General features: G+C 61.9%; 2 protein-coding genes across 3 annotated transcripts; one reads left to right on the forward strand and one right to left on the reverse strand.

Annotated features, from left to right (window-relative positions):
* Positions 1 to 2407: 2407 nt before the first annotated feature.
* Positions 2408 to 7014, forward strand: SMIM12 (small integral membrane protein 12). The gene is made up of 2 exons (XM_055341900.1): positions 2408 to 2471; positions 6111 to 7014. The coding sequence occupies exon 2, from the start codon at positions 6116 to 6118 to the stop codon at positions 6392 to 6394; it is 279 nt and encodes a 92-aa protein (XP_055197875.1). The 5' UTR covers positions 2408 to 2471; positions 6111 to 6115; the 3' UTR covers positions 6395 to 7014.
* Positions 7015 to 8529: 1515 nt separating this feature from the next.
* On the reverse strand, positions 8530 to 15168 carry LOC129520501 (translation initiation factor IF-2-like). Of its 2 annotated transcripts, XM_055341508.1 has the most exons (4): positions 13994 to 15168; positions 12524 to 12592; positions 12261 to 12436; positions 8530 to 10702 (listed from the first exon to the last, which is right to left on the reverse strand). In XM_055341508.1, the coding sequence occupies exons 1-4, from the start codon at positions 14442 to 14444 to the stop codon at positions 10553 to 10555; spliced, it is 846 nt and encodes a 281-aa protein (XP_055197483.1). In that variant the 5' UTR covers positions 14445 to 15168; the 3' UTR covers positions 8530 to 10552. The 2 variants fall into 2 exon arrangements, with proteins under 2 accessions (XP_055197483.1, XP_055197485.1); XM_055341510.1 differs by lacking the exon at positions 8530 to 10702 and having other exon boundaries at positions 12173 to 12436; positions 13994 to 15125.
* Between the last annotated feature and the right edge of the window lie 905 nt (positions 15169 to 16073).

The raw sequence follows: 16073 nt of genomic DNA on the forward strand, positions 1-16073 counted from the left end.
TGAACTGGGTCTTGCAGGATGAGTTAGAGTTTCACAGCAGAGGAAGAGAGGGAGGACAATCATTTCGGGCAAAGGGACCGTGTGTGTGTGTGTGTGTGTGTGTGTGTGTGTGTGTGTGATCATGGGAAGAACAGGGACTACGGGGAGGTGACAGGTGTGGATGGGGGTGTAGAGGGCACAGAGGAGATGTGGCCAGAAGGGACCCGAGGGAAGAGAGGAGGTGTAAGCTGGAGATTTCATGTTTTATTCCAGGTTTTGAAAGACCCTTTGGCTAAGAATGGAAACGGACCGTAGGGAGTAATGGGAGGTGGATAGACCTTTGAGACAGTAGTTCAGGTGGTCCAGGTAAGAGATGATGATGATGATGATGGTGATGATGATGATGATGAGTTTGAGAGGCATTCAGGAGGCACAGGTGATGCTGTAAGCTGGGTTTTGGGGATAATGCAGAGATGGAGAGATTTGGAAGATGTCAGGCTTTTGACTTAGTGAATAAGTAAAACCATAAGTGGACATAGGACGTTACAGAAGGAGGACTCACTCAGGGGGGACACTAAACATGCCAGCAACCATTTACTGAGCACTCAGGAGGTGCCAAGTACTGTGGCCAATATTTTATCCACGTTAGGTGATGGAGGACTCAGAACCACCCTAGGGGATGGGTACTCTTATTGCCTTTGTGTAAACAAAGAGTGTAAACAGCTTTTCTGAGATTGGCCGGCGGCAGGGCCAGGATTTGGACCCACCTTTGATTCCTACGTCTGTGCTCTCAAGCCCCGCTCAGTTCCGTCTGATGGAGCTACTGGCCATCACTTGAGGCCCAGCTCAAGGGCCATCACTTGAGGCCCAGCTCAAGGGGGCTCCCCTGCTGAGCCCTCCCTGATTCTTCCTGGGTCCTCCTCTGTGCTTCGATGCATGCTTCTGTTGTCCCATTTCTCACACCCCTTCGACAGTTGGTAGAGCCGTCCGTTTCCCCAGCAGTTGGGCCCCGGACTCCTGAAGGTGGGGGGTGGTCCTGGTCATTTTTGCCTCCCCGGTGTCCAGCACATGTCAGATGCTGACTGAACGCGAAGCGTTCTGGGCAATTCTGTTCCCTTCTCCTCTCTACACGTTCACTTAGGAGACACGTTCTGTGAATAATGGTGTCGACATATTTCTCTAAACCGTTCCTTTCCATCTTCGCTGCCAGAGCTTCGCACTGACCCCTTTGAGGTCACAGAGGAGGGGCACGTGAAGGCCTCCTCTGGAGGTGTCCCTTAAGCTCTTAACATGAGCCAGGGCTACTTTGGTAAAGACAGATGGGGAGGGCACTGCAGGTGGACGAAGGCACAGAGGTGTGAGGGAGTTCGGTCTGCACGGGGGGTGGGGGGGAATAGGAAGGGTCTAGCCTTCTCCATTAAAGATAAGTAAACAGGCTGGGCCGAGGCCCGTGGAGCAAAGGGGCCAAGGCAGGGCTGGCGGGGCCACGACACAGCTCGAGTTTGGTGTTTTGTCTCTAGACAGTTGACCCCCGAGCAGTGACGGCCCAGTGACCCCCTTCACGGTGGAAAATCCACGCATAACTGACTCCTCCCAAACCCAACTACCGAGAGTCTACGGTTGACCGGAGGCCTTACCGGTAACGTGAACAGTTCTATGTGACACGCACGTGTGTGCTCTATGCCTACGCTAGAATAAGCTGGAGAAAAGAAAATGTTAAGTAAATCCCAAGGGAGAGGAAATGCATTGCCAGTTCCACGCTGCATTTATTGAAAAAAATAAAATCAAATAAAATCCGTGTGTAAGCGGGCCCACCCTGTTTCAGACCCCGGTTGTTCGGAGCTCAGCTGTCGGTGATCCAGTAGGTGTGTGCCCAGGGCTCAGCGGGGTCACGGGGGGAGCGAGCTGCCCCCCCACAAGAGGGGTCACGCAGAGCTCGGGCCTCGCTCTCCTTTAGCGCTTTGTACACTGACAGCAGTACCACGTGTTCTCTGCTGCTGCCTGGCACAGCCCTTAACACGCACCGTGTCATCAAGGCTTTGCAACAGCCTGGGAAGCAGGTGCCATCACCTGTGTGCTTAAGAGGTCGCGGAGGGGGCTCGGCCGGGCCAGGATGTTGCCCAGCTCACCCGGCCAGAGCCGGCCCACGTCCGAAGAGCTCTCGGGTTCTACACCATGGCCCGCTAAGGACATCTCCTCCAAGGCAGGGAGCACTGTCATTCGTGTCTGTGGGTGTTGGGGACCAGTGATGACCTTGCACGGACGGTCTCCGCGCACATCGCTGGGAAGCCTCCAGGCCGCCAGGGGGCGCGCGGCCCCCGCTCCGCGCGGCGGACCCGCTGCCGACGCTCAGCTTCCTTGGCCGGGGCTCAGCCAATCGGCGCGCTCCGAGGGCGCAGGCGCAGGCGCAGGCGCCGGGGGGCGGGGCCCGGGATGCCCCGCGGGCTGCTGGGAGCGGCGGCGGCCGGACCGGGAGCGCGGCTGGGGCGCAGGTGAGCAGCGGGTCCGGCGGCCGCCCGTCGTCCGGGAGACGGCTCCGGCCGCGACCTCGGAGGGGCGGGGGGCGGGGGCCGCTGCGGGCCCGGCCTGGCCGCTGGCTTCCCGGGGCTCGGAGGCCGAGTCGGGCGCGTGGGTGAGAGCGGCCGCTGCGGCGGGGGGGGGGGCGAACGGTCCCGCTGGTTCCGCGGCTCGCGGGGGGCCGAGCTGCGACCGGGCCTTGGGTCCCGCTGGCCTCCGGGCGGCCCCCTGGACGTCGCCGGGCGGGAAGGCGTGCGGGCGCCCCGGGGCGACCTGCTGGAGCGTACGCCGCGCCCTGCAGCCCGCTGCACCCCTGCAACCCGCCCTGGAGCCCGCCCTGCAGCCCGCTGAGTCCTGCAACCCACCTTGCAACCCGCCCTGCAGCCCTCCGAAGCCCGCCCTGCAACCCGCTGCACCCCTGCAACCCGCCCTGCAGCCCTCTGCGCCCCTGCAACCTGCCCTGCAGCCCTCCGAGGCCCGCCCTGCAACCCGCCCTACACCCCTGTAGCCCTCCCTACAGCCCTCCGAGGCCCGCCCTGCAGCCCTCTGCATCCTGCAGCCCGCTGTGCCCCTGCAACCCGCCCAGCAGCCCTCCGAGGCCCGCCCTGCAGGCCGCTGCGCCCGTGCAACCTGCCCTGCAGCCCTCTGCACCCCTGCAACCTGCCCTGCAGCCCTCTGAGGCCCACCCTGCACCCCTGCAGGCCGCCCCGCAACCCACCCTACAGCCCGCCCTGCACCCCTGCAGCCAGCTGCGCCCCTGCAACCCGCCCTGGAGCCCACCCTGCAGCCTGTGGGGCCCCTGCAGCCCTTGAGCCTGCCTTGCAGCCCTCTGCACCCCTGCAACCCACCCTGCAGCCCGCCACGCCCCTGCAACCTGCCCTGGAGCCCACCCTGGAGCCCGCCCTGCAGCCCTTTGCGTCTCTGCCACCCTCCCTGTAGCCCACCCTGCTGCACCCCTGCAACCTGCCCTGCAGCCCACTGCACCCCTGCAGCCCGTTGCGCCCCTGCAGCCTGCCCTGCAGCCCGCCCTGCAGCGGCTGCACCTGCTGTGCCGCCCTCCGAGGCCCACAGCACTGATGATGCCCATGCGCCGTTTGACCGTCCTGCGTTCAGGCGGCGAGCTTGCGGTGGGCCCTCGATGGCCGGCAGGGCGCCCTCGGCCTCTCAGAGCTTCAGGGCTGGGCGGAATGCAGCCAAGAGGGGTGGGCTGCGGCACCAGGCCCGGCCCGGAGCAGGTGGTCCTAGGTGTTGGACGAGGGGATGAGTGCGGTTATCTGGGGACCCTTAGAAGGGGGTCAGGACAACAGAGATCTTTGCTGAGCGTGAGAGATGTTGTGAGTTGTGGCCTTGTGCTTGGGATGTTTCACAACAAACGAGGGATCCACGTGGAGAATTGCCGTTTAGGGTGCACGTTAAGTTACAGAGAACCTCCGTGAAGGTAGGAGAGGAAGTGGTGTATTAGGTTTGAGGTTCTTGGGGGTGTTCCTTTTATTTTTTATTTTATTTTTAAAGATTTTATTTACTTATTCATGAGACACGCAGGCAGAGGGAGAAGCAGGCTCCGTGCAGGGAGCCCGACATGGGACTCGATCCCGGGACTCCAGGATCACACCCTGGGCCGAAGGCGGGCGCTCAACTGCTGAGCCACCCGGGTGCCCCAGGGCGTTCCTTTTATTGACTTCTGCTGTTTTATAATTTGGCAAATCTCTGCATAATCTCAGAGTTTGCCTACAGGGAAGCTCTTGCAGATGGTGATGTGCCAAGTTGATGGAAAAACAAACAAACCAAACAACAGTTGCAGGAGGCGCTCCCCAAGTCCAGGATTTGGACAGACACGGTGCACCTGTCCGCAGCGTGTTCTTGCCGCCAGAGCGAGCACAAGCTCTCTGCCGTTTGGAGAGGCCTGGATTCAAAAGCAGTGGTTCTGCACGTCTGGTGATCCCGGGCAAGTTCACATCAGGTCCCTGAGCCTCTGTGGCCTTAGACACAAACCTGGGCTGACAGTTCCGACCTCATAGAGGTGCTGTGACGATCAGCTGATGACTGGCGAGTGACCCGGGCGGCGCTGGGCCCAGTGCTAAGAAAAGGGACCCAGAGGGGACCCTTGGAGCTGCTGCGGGTTTCCCCCGATGATGGTCCATTACAGTCTTGGGTCCACAGAATGCTGGGATTGCTCCAGAGAGAATCGGAACCAAGGAGAGAGAGAGAGAGAGAAGATCATTTTCTCTTTGGTGAGGTTTCATTTGTATGTGTTGGACTGGAGAAAGCCAAGTCGCAGAAATACCTACGGAGGTGCAAATGGAATGATTGATGTTCTAGTGGAGACTTTGGGGCAAACCGCGTAGCCCTCTGATGATGCCGTCGGCCTCACAGTGGACTTGAGGGCGAAAGGACGTACAGTGTATAAAGTGGCCCGAGCATGTATGTGCTCCGTCAACGGTAGCTACCGTTATTATGATAACGTGGATAATCGTTTTTCTTTAGACACTTTATTTATTTGAGAGAGGGGGAGAGGGGGGAGGAGAAGAGGGAAGAGGGACAAGCGGACTCTCTGCTGAGGGAGGAGCCTGACTTGGGGCTCGATCCCACGACCTCAACGTCATGACCTGAGCTAGAACCAAGAATTAGTGCTTCACCGACTGAGCCTGCCGGGTGCCCCGTGAGTAGTAACTGGTAATTCTTAATGGGGACCGTCATGAGACTAAATGGCTATTAGAGTGAACCAATCCGTATGTTTCTGTATTTTTTTTTTTTTTTTTTTTTGGTGTCGTCTTAATTTATTTCAGGAAGCTCTGGGACCATTCTACAATTTTTTTTTTCTTTCTCGGCGACAGGCTTATACAGTGTGTTTTTTACAGCAAAAATTCGCTCCCTGTCGTGTTCAGAGTCTGTATAACGTTGTTGGTGACACTTTTAGGAGTTTTTTTATGCAAATATGAAGGGTTTGGTTGAAGCGAATGTGTTTTAAAAGAGGTGTGGCCAGCCCCCGTTTTGTAAAGTCCAGGTATGTCTCACTGTTACCAAGATCAAGTTCAGATTGGGGGAAAAATGATTATTTCTCTAACATCCAGAATGGTTGAGTAACGAGTTAGGGTTTGGGCCACTTAAAGATGCTTCTTATTCTTTTTTGTGGCAGAGGAACTACTTATGGTGGAGCCAGGAGAGTGGCCTTGGGACCTCACCTGGTGGGAAGAGGGTGGCAGGCTGTGTTCCCGGAGAAACTGCGTGGAGCAGAGGGAGGCTCTTTTCTGTTTCTGAAATGTTGGTTTAAAGTGTGGAGGGAGGGCCTGGGGCCAGTAACAGGCTTGAATCTTCATCGGGAGAGCTCAGAGGCTCCCTCGCGGGGAGCACGGCCGCGTGTGGTTGCGTAATGGTCAAACAGGATAGTACGGAACCTAGAGATTCTTCCCCTTTCCCTAACGGTTATGTCTTTCAAAATTTTCTAGACTGTTTCAGGGCCCTGGCCGCTGCCTGAGCAGGGCACTCTCTTGCCTTACTCTGCGTGGGGTGGATGCTCAGGCTGCCTGGTGATGGGAGCGCCCCAGAGGGTCGTCCGTATTTGTGGGATGGGGGCTGCTGGTTCCTCCCTAACACTGCCTTGTGCTCTTCTGCAGATGTCATGTGGCCTGTGCTTTGGACCGTGGTGCGTACCTATGCTCCCTATGTCACATTTCCTGTGGCCTTTGTGGTCGGGGCTGTGGGTTACCACTTGGAATGGTTCATCCGGGGAAAGGATCCCCAGCCTGCGGAGGAGGAGAAGAGCATCTCTGAGCGCCGGGAGGACCGCAAGCTGGATGAACTGCTAGGCAAGGACCACACCCAGGTGGTGAGCCTTAAGGACAAGCTGGAATTTGCCCCTAAAGCCGTCCTGAACAGAAACCGCCCGGAAAAGAATTAACGAAAGACACAGAGCCCTGTGGGCCCTTGTGTGGGCCACCACTGGCCCTGCCACCATGTCTGCGCCGCTCCAGAACCCACATCTGATTTGCTTTATGGCTTATTCTGGCCCCTCGCGTACCACCCGGCCAGGCAGACGTGTGAGCAGCGGAGGGGCCGATGAAGAGGAAGACCCTTGAGGGTGCTGCTGGCCTGAAGGCTCATCTGTCAGGCTTCTGCTCGTCGGGTGCACGGCTGGGAGGACTGTCATGAAATGAATGACGGCTGTCTGTTTCTTTGGGGAGGCCCCCTGGCCTCACGTGGGAGCGGCTGGGGTCAGGGTGCTGCCTTAGGAGGTACACCTGCATGCCCAGTTCCAGTGCACACTGGGAAGAATGCAACCAGCTGCCTGCCTCCTGTCGCTGGCTTGCCCACCCCCCCCTTCACGCTTCCTGAAATCCTGTCCTGTCAGCTCAGGAGTGAGACTCTCTGGGGAGGAAAGCCTTTTACTGTTCTTGGAAGCCCAGGCTGCGTACCTTGGGGCAGGGGGATATGCTTGAAAACAGTCGCATTCTTCGCACACACCCACCCCCCCATCACTGTATGGTACAAAACCTGATTAAAGTGGCATCTGAGAACCGTCTTGATGTGCTCCTATCTTCCAGATGGTGTTGGGGTCTCCTTAGGAGTCAGGCAAGTGCAGGCATTGCGGGGTCGGAAATCACTGACCTCTAACCAAGGGCTCCGAGGCCCAGGCAGGTCCCCGGGAGCCTTTTTATCATGACGAGAAGAGAGTTCGAGGACTTACCAAATATGAATCCAGCGTAGACCAGGTTGCTTAGTAGTTGCTGTCAAATCTTTCAGTCATACGCAGACATACATTCTCCCCTACAAAAGTAATATGCGTGCAGCCCAGGACACTTGGTAGAGATTGGGAAGGGTTGCCCCGCTGCCAGGGCTCCGGTACAGCCAGCAGGGTAGCATCTCGTTACCGTTCATCCGCTCTCGGCGTAACTGTTTAAGATTCTGATCACCTGTGTCCATTTAACTTTATCTTCTTTTTTTTTTTTTTTTTTACGTAGTGTTTCACATCGTCATTTTTCTGTCTTATCTCATGGTCTTCATAATCCTAGTTGTTCTTAGCAGCCGCATCATTGCCCATCAAGTGGGAAGGAAACGGACTTTGTTTTTTTGACAGTTTCCCCGTGGCTGGACACTTGGGTCATTTCTGGTGGTTCCCCAGTGTGGGTGTGGCAGGGACTGTCTTTCGCAGGGCTCCTTCCTGCATTTTGGAGTAAATGGCGTTCTGGGTGAAGGAGGATGAGCAGTTTCAGGCGTCTGGATGCACGATGCCAAATGTCTTTCCTAAGTGGCTGCAGGTGTTTGTACTAGTGCTGCCGTTTGAGATGTTACAGGTGCTGTTGGAAGGGCAGCGAGAGCAGAGGGCAGGAAGGGGCCTGAGAGCCGGGGTCCCCTGGAGTCCGCTGACCTTTAACCCAAGTGAGCAGAAGGAAATGAGGAGCGCGTGACGGGGGACGCGCCCCCCTTTAACGCCGGGGATGGTGTTTGTCCTCTTATCTCGGGAACCGAGGCTCGACGGCGTTAACGGGTGAAGGTGGGACGGGTGAAGGTGGGACCCGAACAGGTGGAGATGCCGGCTGTGGCGTGGGAGGAGCTGGGGAGCTGGGGAAGGTGGTGGCCGGAGGGCAGGAGGCAGTGAGTCACTGGCGTCTCCTCCGCCGTCCCTGAGGCTCCAGGGTGTGCTGAAAGGAGGTGCTGTTGCCATTAGGGACACCGTCGGATTCCTGGATTCCTGGTTCCCTGAGGACGTGCCAGGCTCCGCCAGCTGAGCCGGGGTGGGCTGGCCTCCGTGGCAGCTCAGTGCTGCCGCCCCGCGGCCGTCCTGGGCAGGCAGGCCGGGAACCAGGAGAAGGGTGGGCTGCCCTCGTGGGCGGGCGGCTGTGGCTGCTTCCAGTGTATGCTGCTTGCTCAGTGATGCCCACATTTTTTAGGGTTTTTTTTTTTTTCCTAAAAGATGGTATGATTTTAGGTATTTGTGTATGGTTCGTTTTTTTTGAGACTTGATATTTAAATGTTTGCATTTAAAAAAAAAGATTATTTATTTAAAAAAAAGATTATTTATTAGAGCGCGCACATGTGAGCAGGAGCAGGGGAGGGGGAGATGGAGAAGCAGACCCCGCGCTGCGGACCTGGGAGCCTGATGCAGGGCTCGATCCAGGACCCTGAGATCGTGACCCGAGCCCAAGGCAGGGGCGTAACTGACGAGGCCACCCAGGCACCTGGCATTTTATCTTCTAAAAAGAAATTCTAAGCGTGCTTGTGTGCTTGTGTGCTCGTGGGGTTGATTTGGCCTCCCAGACTACCGCTGTTCTCCCAGTAAGGTCTGAGAGGTATACTATCTGCCCCCCCAACCTGAGCAGTCTGACAACCTGGGGTAAACGTTAGGGCCCCGGAGCGGTGTCTCTGGAAACACTTCTGCGTGTCCTGCACATGTGTCGTTTTTATTATCTGTCTAAGCAGAACTCGGGGGGATGGAAAAGCCACGGAAACAATAGCAGCAGAGTTTTCCCACAGCCTGAGATGTTTTGGGACTTGCAGCTAGGTCAGGAAGCCTGTCCCAGCTGCTGCACCCCTCCCAGGGCCCGGCTGCGGGGGCCCCATCTTTGGAGTCCCAAGGTGCTCCCCTCTGGCCCCACCCCCGCTGCCCCCTTTTAAGTGATTCTGTGCCCTCAGGCCTGCCCTCCCTGAATCTCTGTGTGGGGCAAGCGTGTTAGGACGCGCAGCCGGGTCTGCGTCCCTCGGCCGCCACTGTGGGGCGCAGACCTAGAGTGGGCCTTCCTGCCTCTGCTAGGGAGCCTTCTGCAAAGGCGGGGGGTGGGGGGCAGCGGGGATGCGCGGGGCGCTGGTTGCCTTCCGTCCTCGCTGATTCACCTTGCACGCACGTGTCCGTATTTGGGGGCCGGCAGTCCTGATTCACTGAGACGCGTCAGGGCAGAGGCGCTCGGCGGGGGTCGTGCTTGGGCCCCCACCCCGCGGGGCCTTGCGGGGCCAGTGATGGCTGTGGCTTCCGAGCCGGCTGCCCCTGCCCTCCCCTCCGTCGCCCGGCGTCTGGTGCTTTTCCACTCTCGCTGGAGCCTTTCCTGTGCCCGTGGCCGTGTTCTCCGAGTCAGCTGGGCGGCCGCCAGGATAAGCCAGCCTGGGAGCCCTTTGACTCCTGCGGGCCTCTCGGGGGCTGGGGGGGGGGGCTGCTGGCGAGCGGGCCGCTGTGGGGTTGGCCTCCCGGAGCTCCCTGGGAGCAGCTCGAGGGGAAGCGCCCCCCTCTGGCCTCTGTCTTCCTTTCCCACGTTGGCATGGGCGTCTCCGCTGTGCTGGGGTGGCCAGGCAGCCTGGCCCACTCGAGGTGACCCTTGCTTCAGGCGCTGGCCGCGTGGCCAATGGTGAGTCCCCTAGGCTCTCTGGGTCTCCTGTCCTCAGCTGTCATGGGGCTGGGCCTGCCCGTGTGTGCCGGGCTGGAGCAAGGCTGAGGTGACGCGGGGAGCGAGTCCAGGCGAGTCCAGGGCGTCCGGGGACACTAGCTGCGCTCATCTGCCCCTACCTGGAGCCCCTGCGTCCTGCACTAGTCGCTCGTACCCTCGTGACCCTGGTGAGGGGGGCCCTGGAGGTGGGAGCAGCCTTGGCCAGGGGAGTGATGACAGGGCAGTTGGGGGCTACTTAGGGATCCGTCACAGGGCGGACCCGCTTGCCCAGGAACCACGCCGGCCAGACCTGGGTCGCTAAGTGGTAGTTCCCTGGGGGGCCGTCTGCAGGGTCAGAGACAGAGAGTGGGGAGCAGGGGAACAGGGGCTTTTGGGACGCCCGGGAGAGGCAAGGAGAGCAGGGCCTGGAGCGTGACCTTGCCCTCCTCCTGGCCTTGGCTTCTCTGCCTGTAAACTGGGGGTTCGAGTGTGTTGCCCGCGGATGGAGCAGAAGGAGGGAGAGAGCAGCCCCCGGAGTCCACGGAAAAGTGGTGGCTTAGAGCCCCGTGGAGCCTCCTTGTTGCTGCGTCGGGCGGCAGCCAGGCTGGATCACGGAATCGCAATAAATAAATGCTCTTTTATGCCTTCCCTGTCCAACGTCTCTCCCAGTGTTTGCTGAAAAGCAGTGTTTGGGATTCGAGCTTTTAAAGAAGAGCAGCACACGTGGGTTTCCCTCCCAGGCTATCCGCTGGGTTTGCAGGCGGCCCTGTAGTCCAGGGTGTGACTGGGAAGTCCCTTTGCTTGTCCAGGCGTCCTCCGCGGGTGGGGATGGGCCTGCCTCCCTCCCGAGCTGCCTGCGAGGTGCAGGGGATGTTTGTAAGAGCCCCGGCTGGCTCTCCGTTTGGCGTAGAGTCCTTCCCTCGCCCCCCTCACCCCCGGTCCCCTCCCCAGCCCGCGGCCACCGTCCTTTACGTCCTCTACATCTGCAGTTCGTCCTCTGTTCATCTCTCACGTCCCCCATTAGGGCCTCCTCCTCTTACCTCAACTTTCAGTCTCTTCGTGAAACTCCTTCAGGTTCTGCCAGCATTTCGTCCGATGAGGTCCCTGCCTGCCCTCCGCGACCTCCGTGGCTCCTTCCCCCGTTGCCCCAGCCTCCCTCCTGTCATCTCCCCCATCCCCCTAAGGTCTGCTGCCTCCCGAGCACACGATGCTTGTTTGGACCCTGACGCCTCTGTGTGCGCCGTGCACCCGTGCACCGTGCATCCTAGGCTCCGGGCCGGCTCCTGTTACTCCTGTTACACCGCGGGCTTTGGCGGCTCTAGGCCCAAACCCACTCCCCTAAGCAGGGCCTTCCCTTCCTGCTTCTCCAGCCCCGTGGTCACTGTACTGTGGCACTGATTCCGGGGCACTGTAACGGGTGCGTCCCCCCCCCCCCCGCCCCAGGACGGTGGGTTCCTCGAGGGCTGGGGCCACGTCCTGCTCACCTCTCTGCCCCTTGTGGACGGCCTGGCACACAGTCATTTTCAATAAATGTTGAGTGAATGAAGAGGCCCCTGAGTGATTCGGGGGTGGAGCAGGGGCTGGGGCCCGCGTCTCTGGAGGACGGCGGGGCTGCTGGGGGTACTTGGAGGGGCCTGGCGGCCGAGTTTGGCAACAACTTTGCCTTCTCGGAGGCTGGTGATAAGTGAACCCAGAAGAAACCACTGGCTTAGGTTTCCCAGGGGGAGAGGGGCTTGGGCGGAGGGCTGTGCTTCCCCACTGGGTGGGACCTGGACCAGCAGGGCCCATGATGAATTTGACCCTGTGACTCTGTAGTGGGGAACAATGTCCTCAGGAAGGCATTCAGGAAACCCTTCGCGTCGTAGCGATGAGCGGTGTGCAGCCGCCCGGCAGGGCGGGTGGGGTTGCCCCAAGGAAGCCACCAAGGCCCTGGGCCCAGGCCCGGGGATCCCTGGACACCCTGACCAGGGGCCTCTCCGTCAGCCTCAGAGCCACCGTGGGGATCCCCGGGGGGGGGGTCTGGGCGGGCCCGGGGGGCGTCTGTCCCTCTGGGGGGGCCGACGGGCCGGGCCTGGGTTCCGTCCTTTGCCCTGAAACTGATGCACACCTCCCGTATCCATGCGAAGCCCTTTCATTTGTGCCTCCTCCCCGAGAGCTCAGGCGGGAGGGCGACGGTGCTGCTTGTCCTGCTAGTAAAGGGGAGCCGAGCCCCCGGCGGAGTGGGTCCCCCCTCCCCTCCTGTGACCGCAGCCTGCGCCCCTCCGCCTCCCAGCCCATTGCCGCCACCACTGTCCCTGCTCCACAGACCGCTCCCTGCCGGGGAAGCACCCTTCGAGGGCCTGCTGGCCTCGCGCCGAGTCAGGCTGTGGCCAGGGCCCCCGTGGCGGTGGTGTGGGTGGCTCCGGGACCCACCTCGTGGGGACGCTGCCGCCCGGACGCTGCCGCCCCTTGTCCTGTCCCCTCCTGCTCCCGCGACCCCGGGGCGCAGACCAAAGATGAAGCTTTCGGGGTAGCTGTGCCTCTGGTGCTCCCCGTATGGTTTGCCCCGCGTGCGGGGGCAGGTCGGGGTGACTCCCACAGGTGGAGCCCTGTGTGGGGGCAGCTCGGTCAGTTGGTGCCCAGGCGGGTCGTTTACCCGCTGTGGCCCCCGGAGTCCTGTCCTGTCCGGTGCTCACCGGCTGTGAAGCTGAGGCCGCGGCGGGTGGGGTCCCGGGCACCCTCCTTCCCGTCCGGGGAGCTCAGCCCTGCAGTTAGGGTGCTGGGGTCAAAGCCCGCGCTGCAGTACGGCTCTGTGGGGTCCCGTGCGGGGCTCAGCTGCGGGGGGCGGGGGAGGACACGGGGGCTCCTGGGGCGGGGGCTTGTGCTGAGGCCCGCTGTGTGTACCCTTGCATTGGGACCATGTTCTGAGTCTGGGCTCCAAGAGGGCGTGTGGGGCAACGGGCCCCGCCCCTGCGCTGCTGCGCCAGACAGGAGCTGGAAGTCGTGGGGCGCCCTGCCCCCTGCCCCGAGGCCCTGACCCTTGCACTGAGGCCCAACCCTCATCCTGACCCTTGTCCTGACCCTCACCCTGATCCTTACCCCGACCCTCACCCCAACCCTTGCCCTGACCCTCGCACTGAGGCCCTGACCCTCCCCCCGACCCTTGCCCTGAGGCCCTGACCCTCGCCCTGAGGCCCTGACCCTCGGGGTGCCATGCAGCAAGGCAGGGTCTCCGCGACAAAGGGCCACAGGCCAGGGCGCATCGACAGCAGATGTAGATCCTCCCTTTGCTGTGGGGTGCCCGCAGGGTTGGTGCGCCCTGCGGCCTCTCTCCGGACCTGGGGGTGGCTGCCCCTTGCTGCGTGCCCGCGACAAGGCCCCGGGGTCCTGTGCGCACACCTCCTTACAAGGACACAGCCTGGGTCGGGGCCAGTAAAGGCCTCGTCTCCAAATACGGGCACACCGTGGGGTCCCCGGAGGTCGCAGCTTTAACATACAAGTTTTGAGGGGACACAGTCAAGCTGTAACAGGAGGGTGGGCAGGGGGAGAGCCTTGGGTGTGGGTACCCAGCCCCCTGAGGCCGAGGCCTTAGGGTGGGAGCTGACCGCCTGAGGCCGGAAGACTGTGAGCTGATTATCCTCGGGGTCCCTGGGGTGAGGGAACAGTCAGGGGGCCCCAGGCACCATCCCTGCTTCCCGGGCCTTATCAGAGCCTGGACGCCCTTCCGCCTCGAGGCAGCAGCAGCAGCAGCTGCTGAAGGCCTGGCCACTGGGCTCGCCCGCGGTGGGGGGTGGGGGGGTGGAGGGAGGAGGGTGCCGAGAATCCAGGATCGCTTCTGTTGTTTTTCCAGATTTACCTGCCCCACTGGGTAGGTTCACGCTGATACCCTCATACGGACGTTCCCCCCTGCGCTCGTGTGTGTTTTTGATAAAAGCTGAGCAGAGTGGGAAGGCGCCTCCGATGTCTCCTGGGGTCCAGATAACAAGCCGGCCCTGCTCTGGCCCGCCCCCCCCGACCCCCGTGTCTGCTGCCAGCCCCCTCCTGCCTAGCCAGCCCGACAGTCCCAGGGGAAGAGCGAGCGCGCAGCCCCCCGTGTCCCCGGGGACCTCGTTCACCCCGGCACCCGAGGCAGATGGATCCCCGCGGAGACAAGGGAGCTGGCTTACCCGCTGAGCCCCACCTAGGCCGGGTGCCCACCATCGCCTTCGTCTTGCAGGGCAGGGTTGTGTCCGGGTCAGGGGGTGGAATGGGGGTCCGAGGCTGGGCTGCCCTCCCCGTCGCAGGTGCACGCAGTTCCTTTCCTCCCTGGGCAGCTGGCTGACCCCGGGGCCGGGGGAAGGGGACGGTGGGAAATTGGTGAGGGTTTTCTCCCCTCCTCTCCATCTGCAGAGGCTGGGTTCTCCCCAGGCCCGGGGTGGGAGTGAATGGGTTGTCACTCCTTGACCTTGCTGCCTCCCCACTGCTGCCCCCCCCCACCACAATGGCCCCAGGCTGATTCAGTGCCTCCTTTATCAGAAGTGGAAAACAATACGGAGTGGCCTGCTGGCAGGGTGGGTGCACCCCTGCCCTCCCTCGGGTTGCTTCACCACTGCCAGGAAGCCGGGAAGGACTTCCCATGGGGGGATGGGACGTGGGCGGAAGTCCTGAGAGGCCAAGCGAGAGGAGGGGTACACGGCAGCCCCCACCCCCTCTCACTAGCTGGGGGCCCCTGGGCTGACTGCTGATGCCCGTGCACCCTTGTCCAGAGCACGAGGCTCCACCACCGGTGTCACCGGGTGGGCGTGGGCAGAGCCGTCTGCCCAGTGCCTGAGCCCCCAGAACAGGCTCCGGGTTGCCTGCCGTGGTCGCCCTGAGCCGCCTCGGTGGGGAGTCGGGGTGTGGGGTGGGGGGCGTGCCCTGGGGAAGGCCTTTCTGGGGTCCAGCTGGAGCCCGGACGGACAGGAGGCCTCCCGCCCTGTTTCCGTGGCACACAGGAAGGCCAAGGAGTCGTGGCCGTCCACTCTGGGGAGACGAGGTCCAAGGGGTGACCGGAGCAGCTCCGGGGAGCCCCCAAGGCCATGGCCCCGAGTGTGCTGCGGAGGGAGCCGGACGTGGGGAAGCCTTTCCCAGCAGGAGCCCGGGATCCTGGGGGCGGGGGGCGTCACTGAGGAAGGCCAAGCTGGCGCGTGGGTTGGCCGGGAGTCGCCCCGGAATCAGAACCGGGCAGGGGGCTCGCGGGGAGGCCCAGCCGCCGCCCCCGCCCCCGCTCCCCGCCTGGCAGGGCTGTATTTTCGGAGACAGCGCAGGAAGTGGGCTTTCACAATGTCAGGATGCAGGAAGCGATCGGACTATTGAAGGCCACTTCCTGTGAGCTGGTCATTCACAGACATTTGTCATCGGCTATCAGGCCCTTAGGGTCCTGCCATTGTGTGGAGGGGCTGCAAGAGCCCGGGGGCCGCCGGCCGAGGCTCCTGGACACAGAATGCACTATTGTGCTCACCGGGCAGCACCCCGTGGGGTGGGGAGGAAGGCGGTGGGTAAGAAGGGGACGCCTGCCTCTCATTGTCCCCACCGCACAATGGGGGTGGGGGCTGGGGTCTGCTCCACAGGCCCCAGGGGGCTTTGGGCCGGATCTCAGCCAGGAGGCAGGGTGATGTCCAGCGGTCGTCCAGGCCACGACCACCTGGATGGCTCCGGGCGCGTCCGTGGCTCCGGGGAGCTGCAGGCCTGCTCCGACCTGCTGGAGCGTGTCCCGGCGTGGGAGGTCGGCACGCGGAGCGGCTCTGCTCAGGCTCCTGGCTGGGTGCCGCAGGTCCCTCGGTTCCGCCTGGGCCCTCCTGTCTTCCCTTCCCGCCCCCTGGCGACCCCACCCTCCATCGGGTCCAGGCACGTGTGCAGGGGGATGGGGGGGGTGACGCGAGGGCACACCAGCCACAAGGCTCAGCGCCCCTTCCCTAGTATCCGCGCTCAGGGTCGGCCCAGGGCCCAGCATCTGTCCGTGGCCGCGCCTCTGGCCTGCTGGGTGAGCCTGGGTGAGCCTGCGTCCCCTGGGGTCACCTGGGGCTGCGTCATGGAGTCCTGATGGGCAGACGAGGCTCGGGAACACATGGTTAGAGACCCACGGGCAGCCCCCGGCCTCGCCCTGCTGGGCTGTGACCCCCGTGACCCGCAGGGCCAGGTAGGGGCCCTCGTGTGGCTCCACTGTGTGACCAGGTGGACGAGCAGGGACGTGAGGTCGGTGACACACATGGGGTCCGAACCTCACCT

This window comes from Nyctereutes procyonoides, unplaced genomic scaffold (genome assembly GCF_905146905.1).
Source record: "Nyctereutes procyonoides isolate TBG_1078 unplaced genomic scaffold, NYPRO_anot_genome, whole genome shotgun sequence".
Lineage (NCBI taxonomy): Eukaryota > Metazoa > Chordata > Mammalia > Carnivora > Canidae > Nyctereutes > Nyctereutes procyonoides.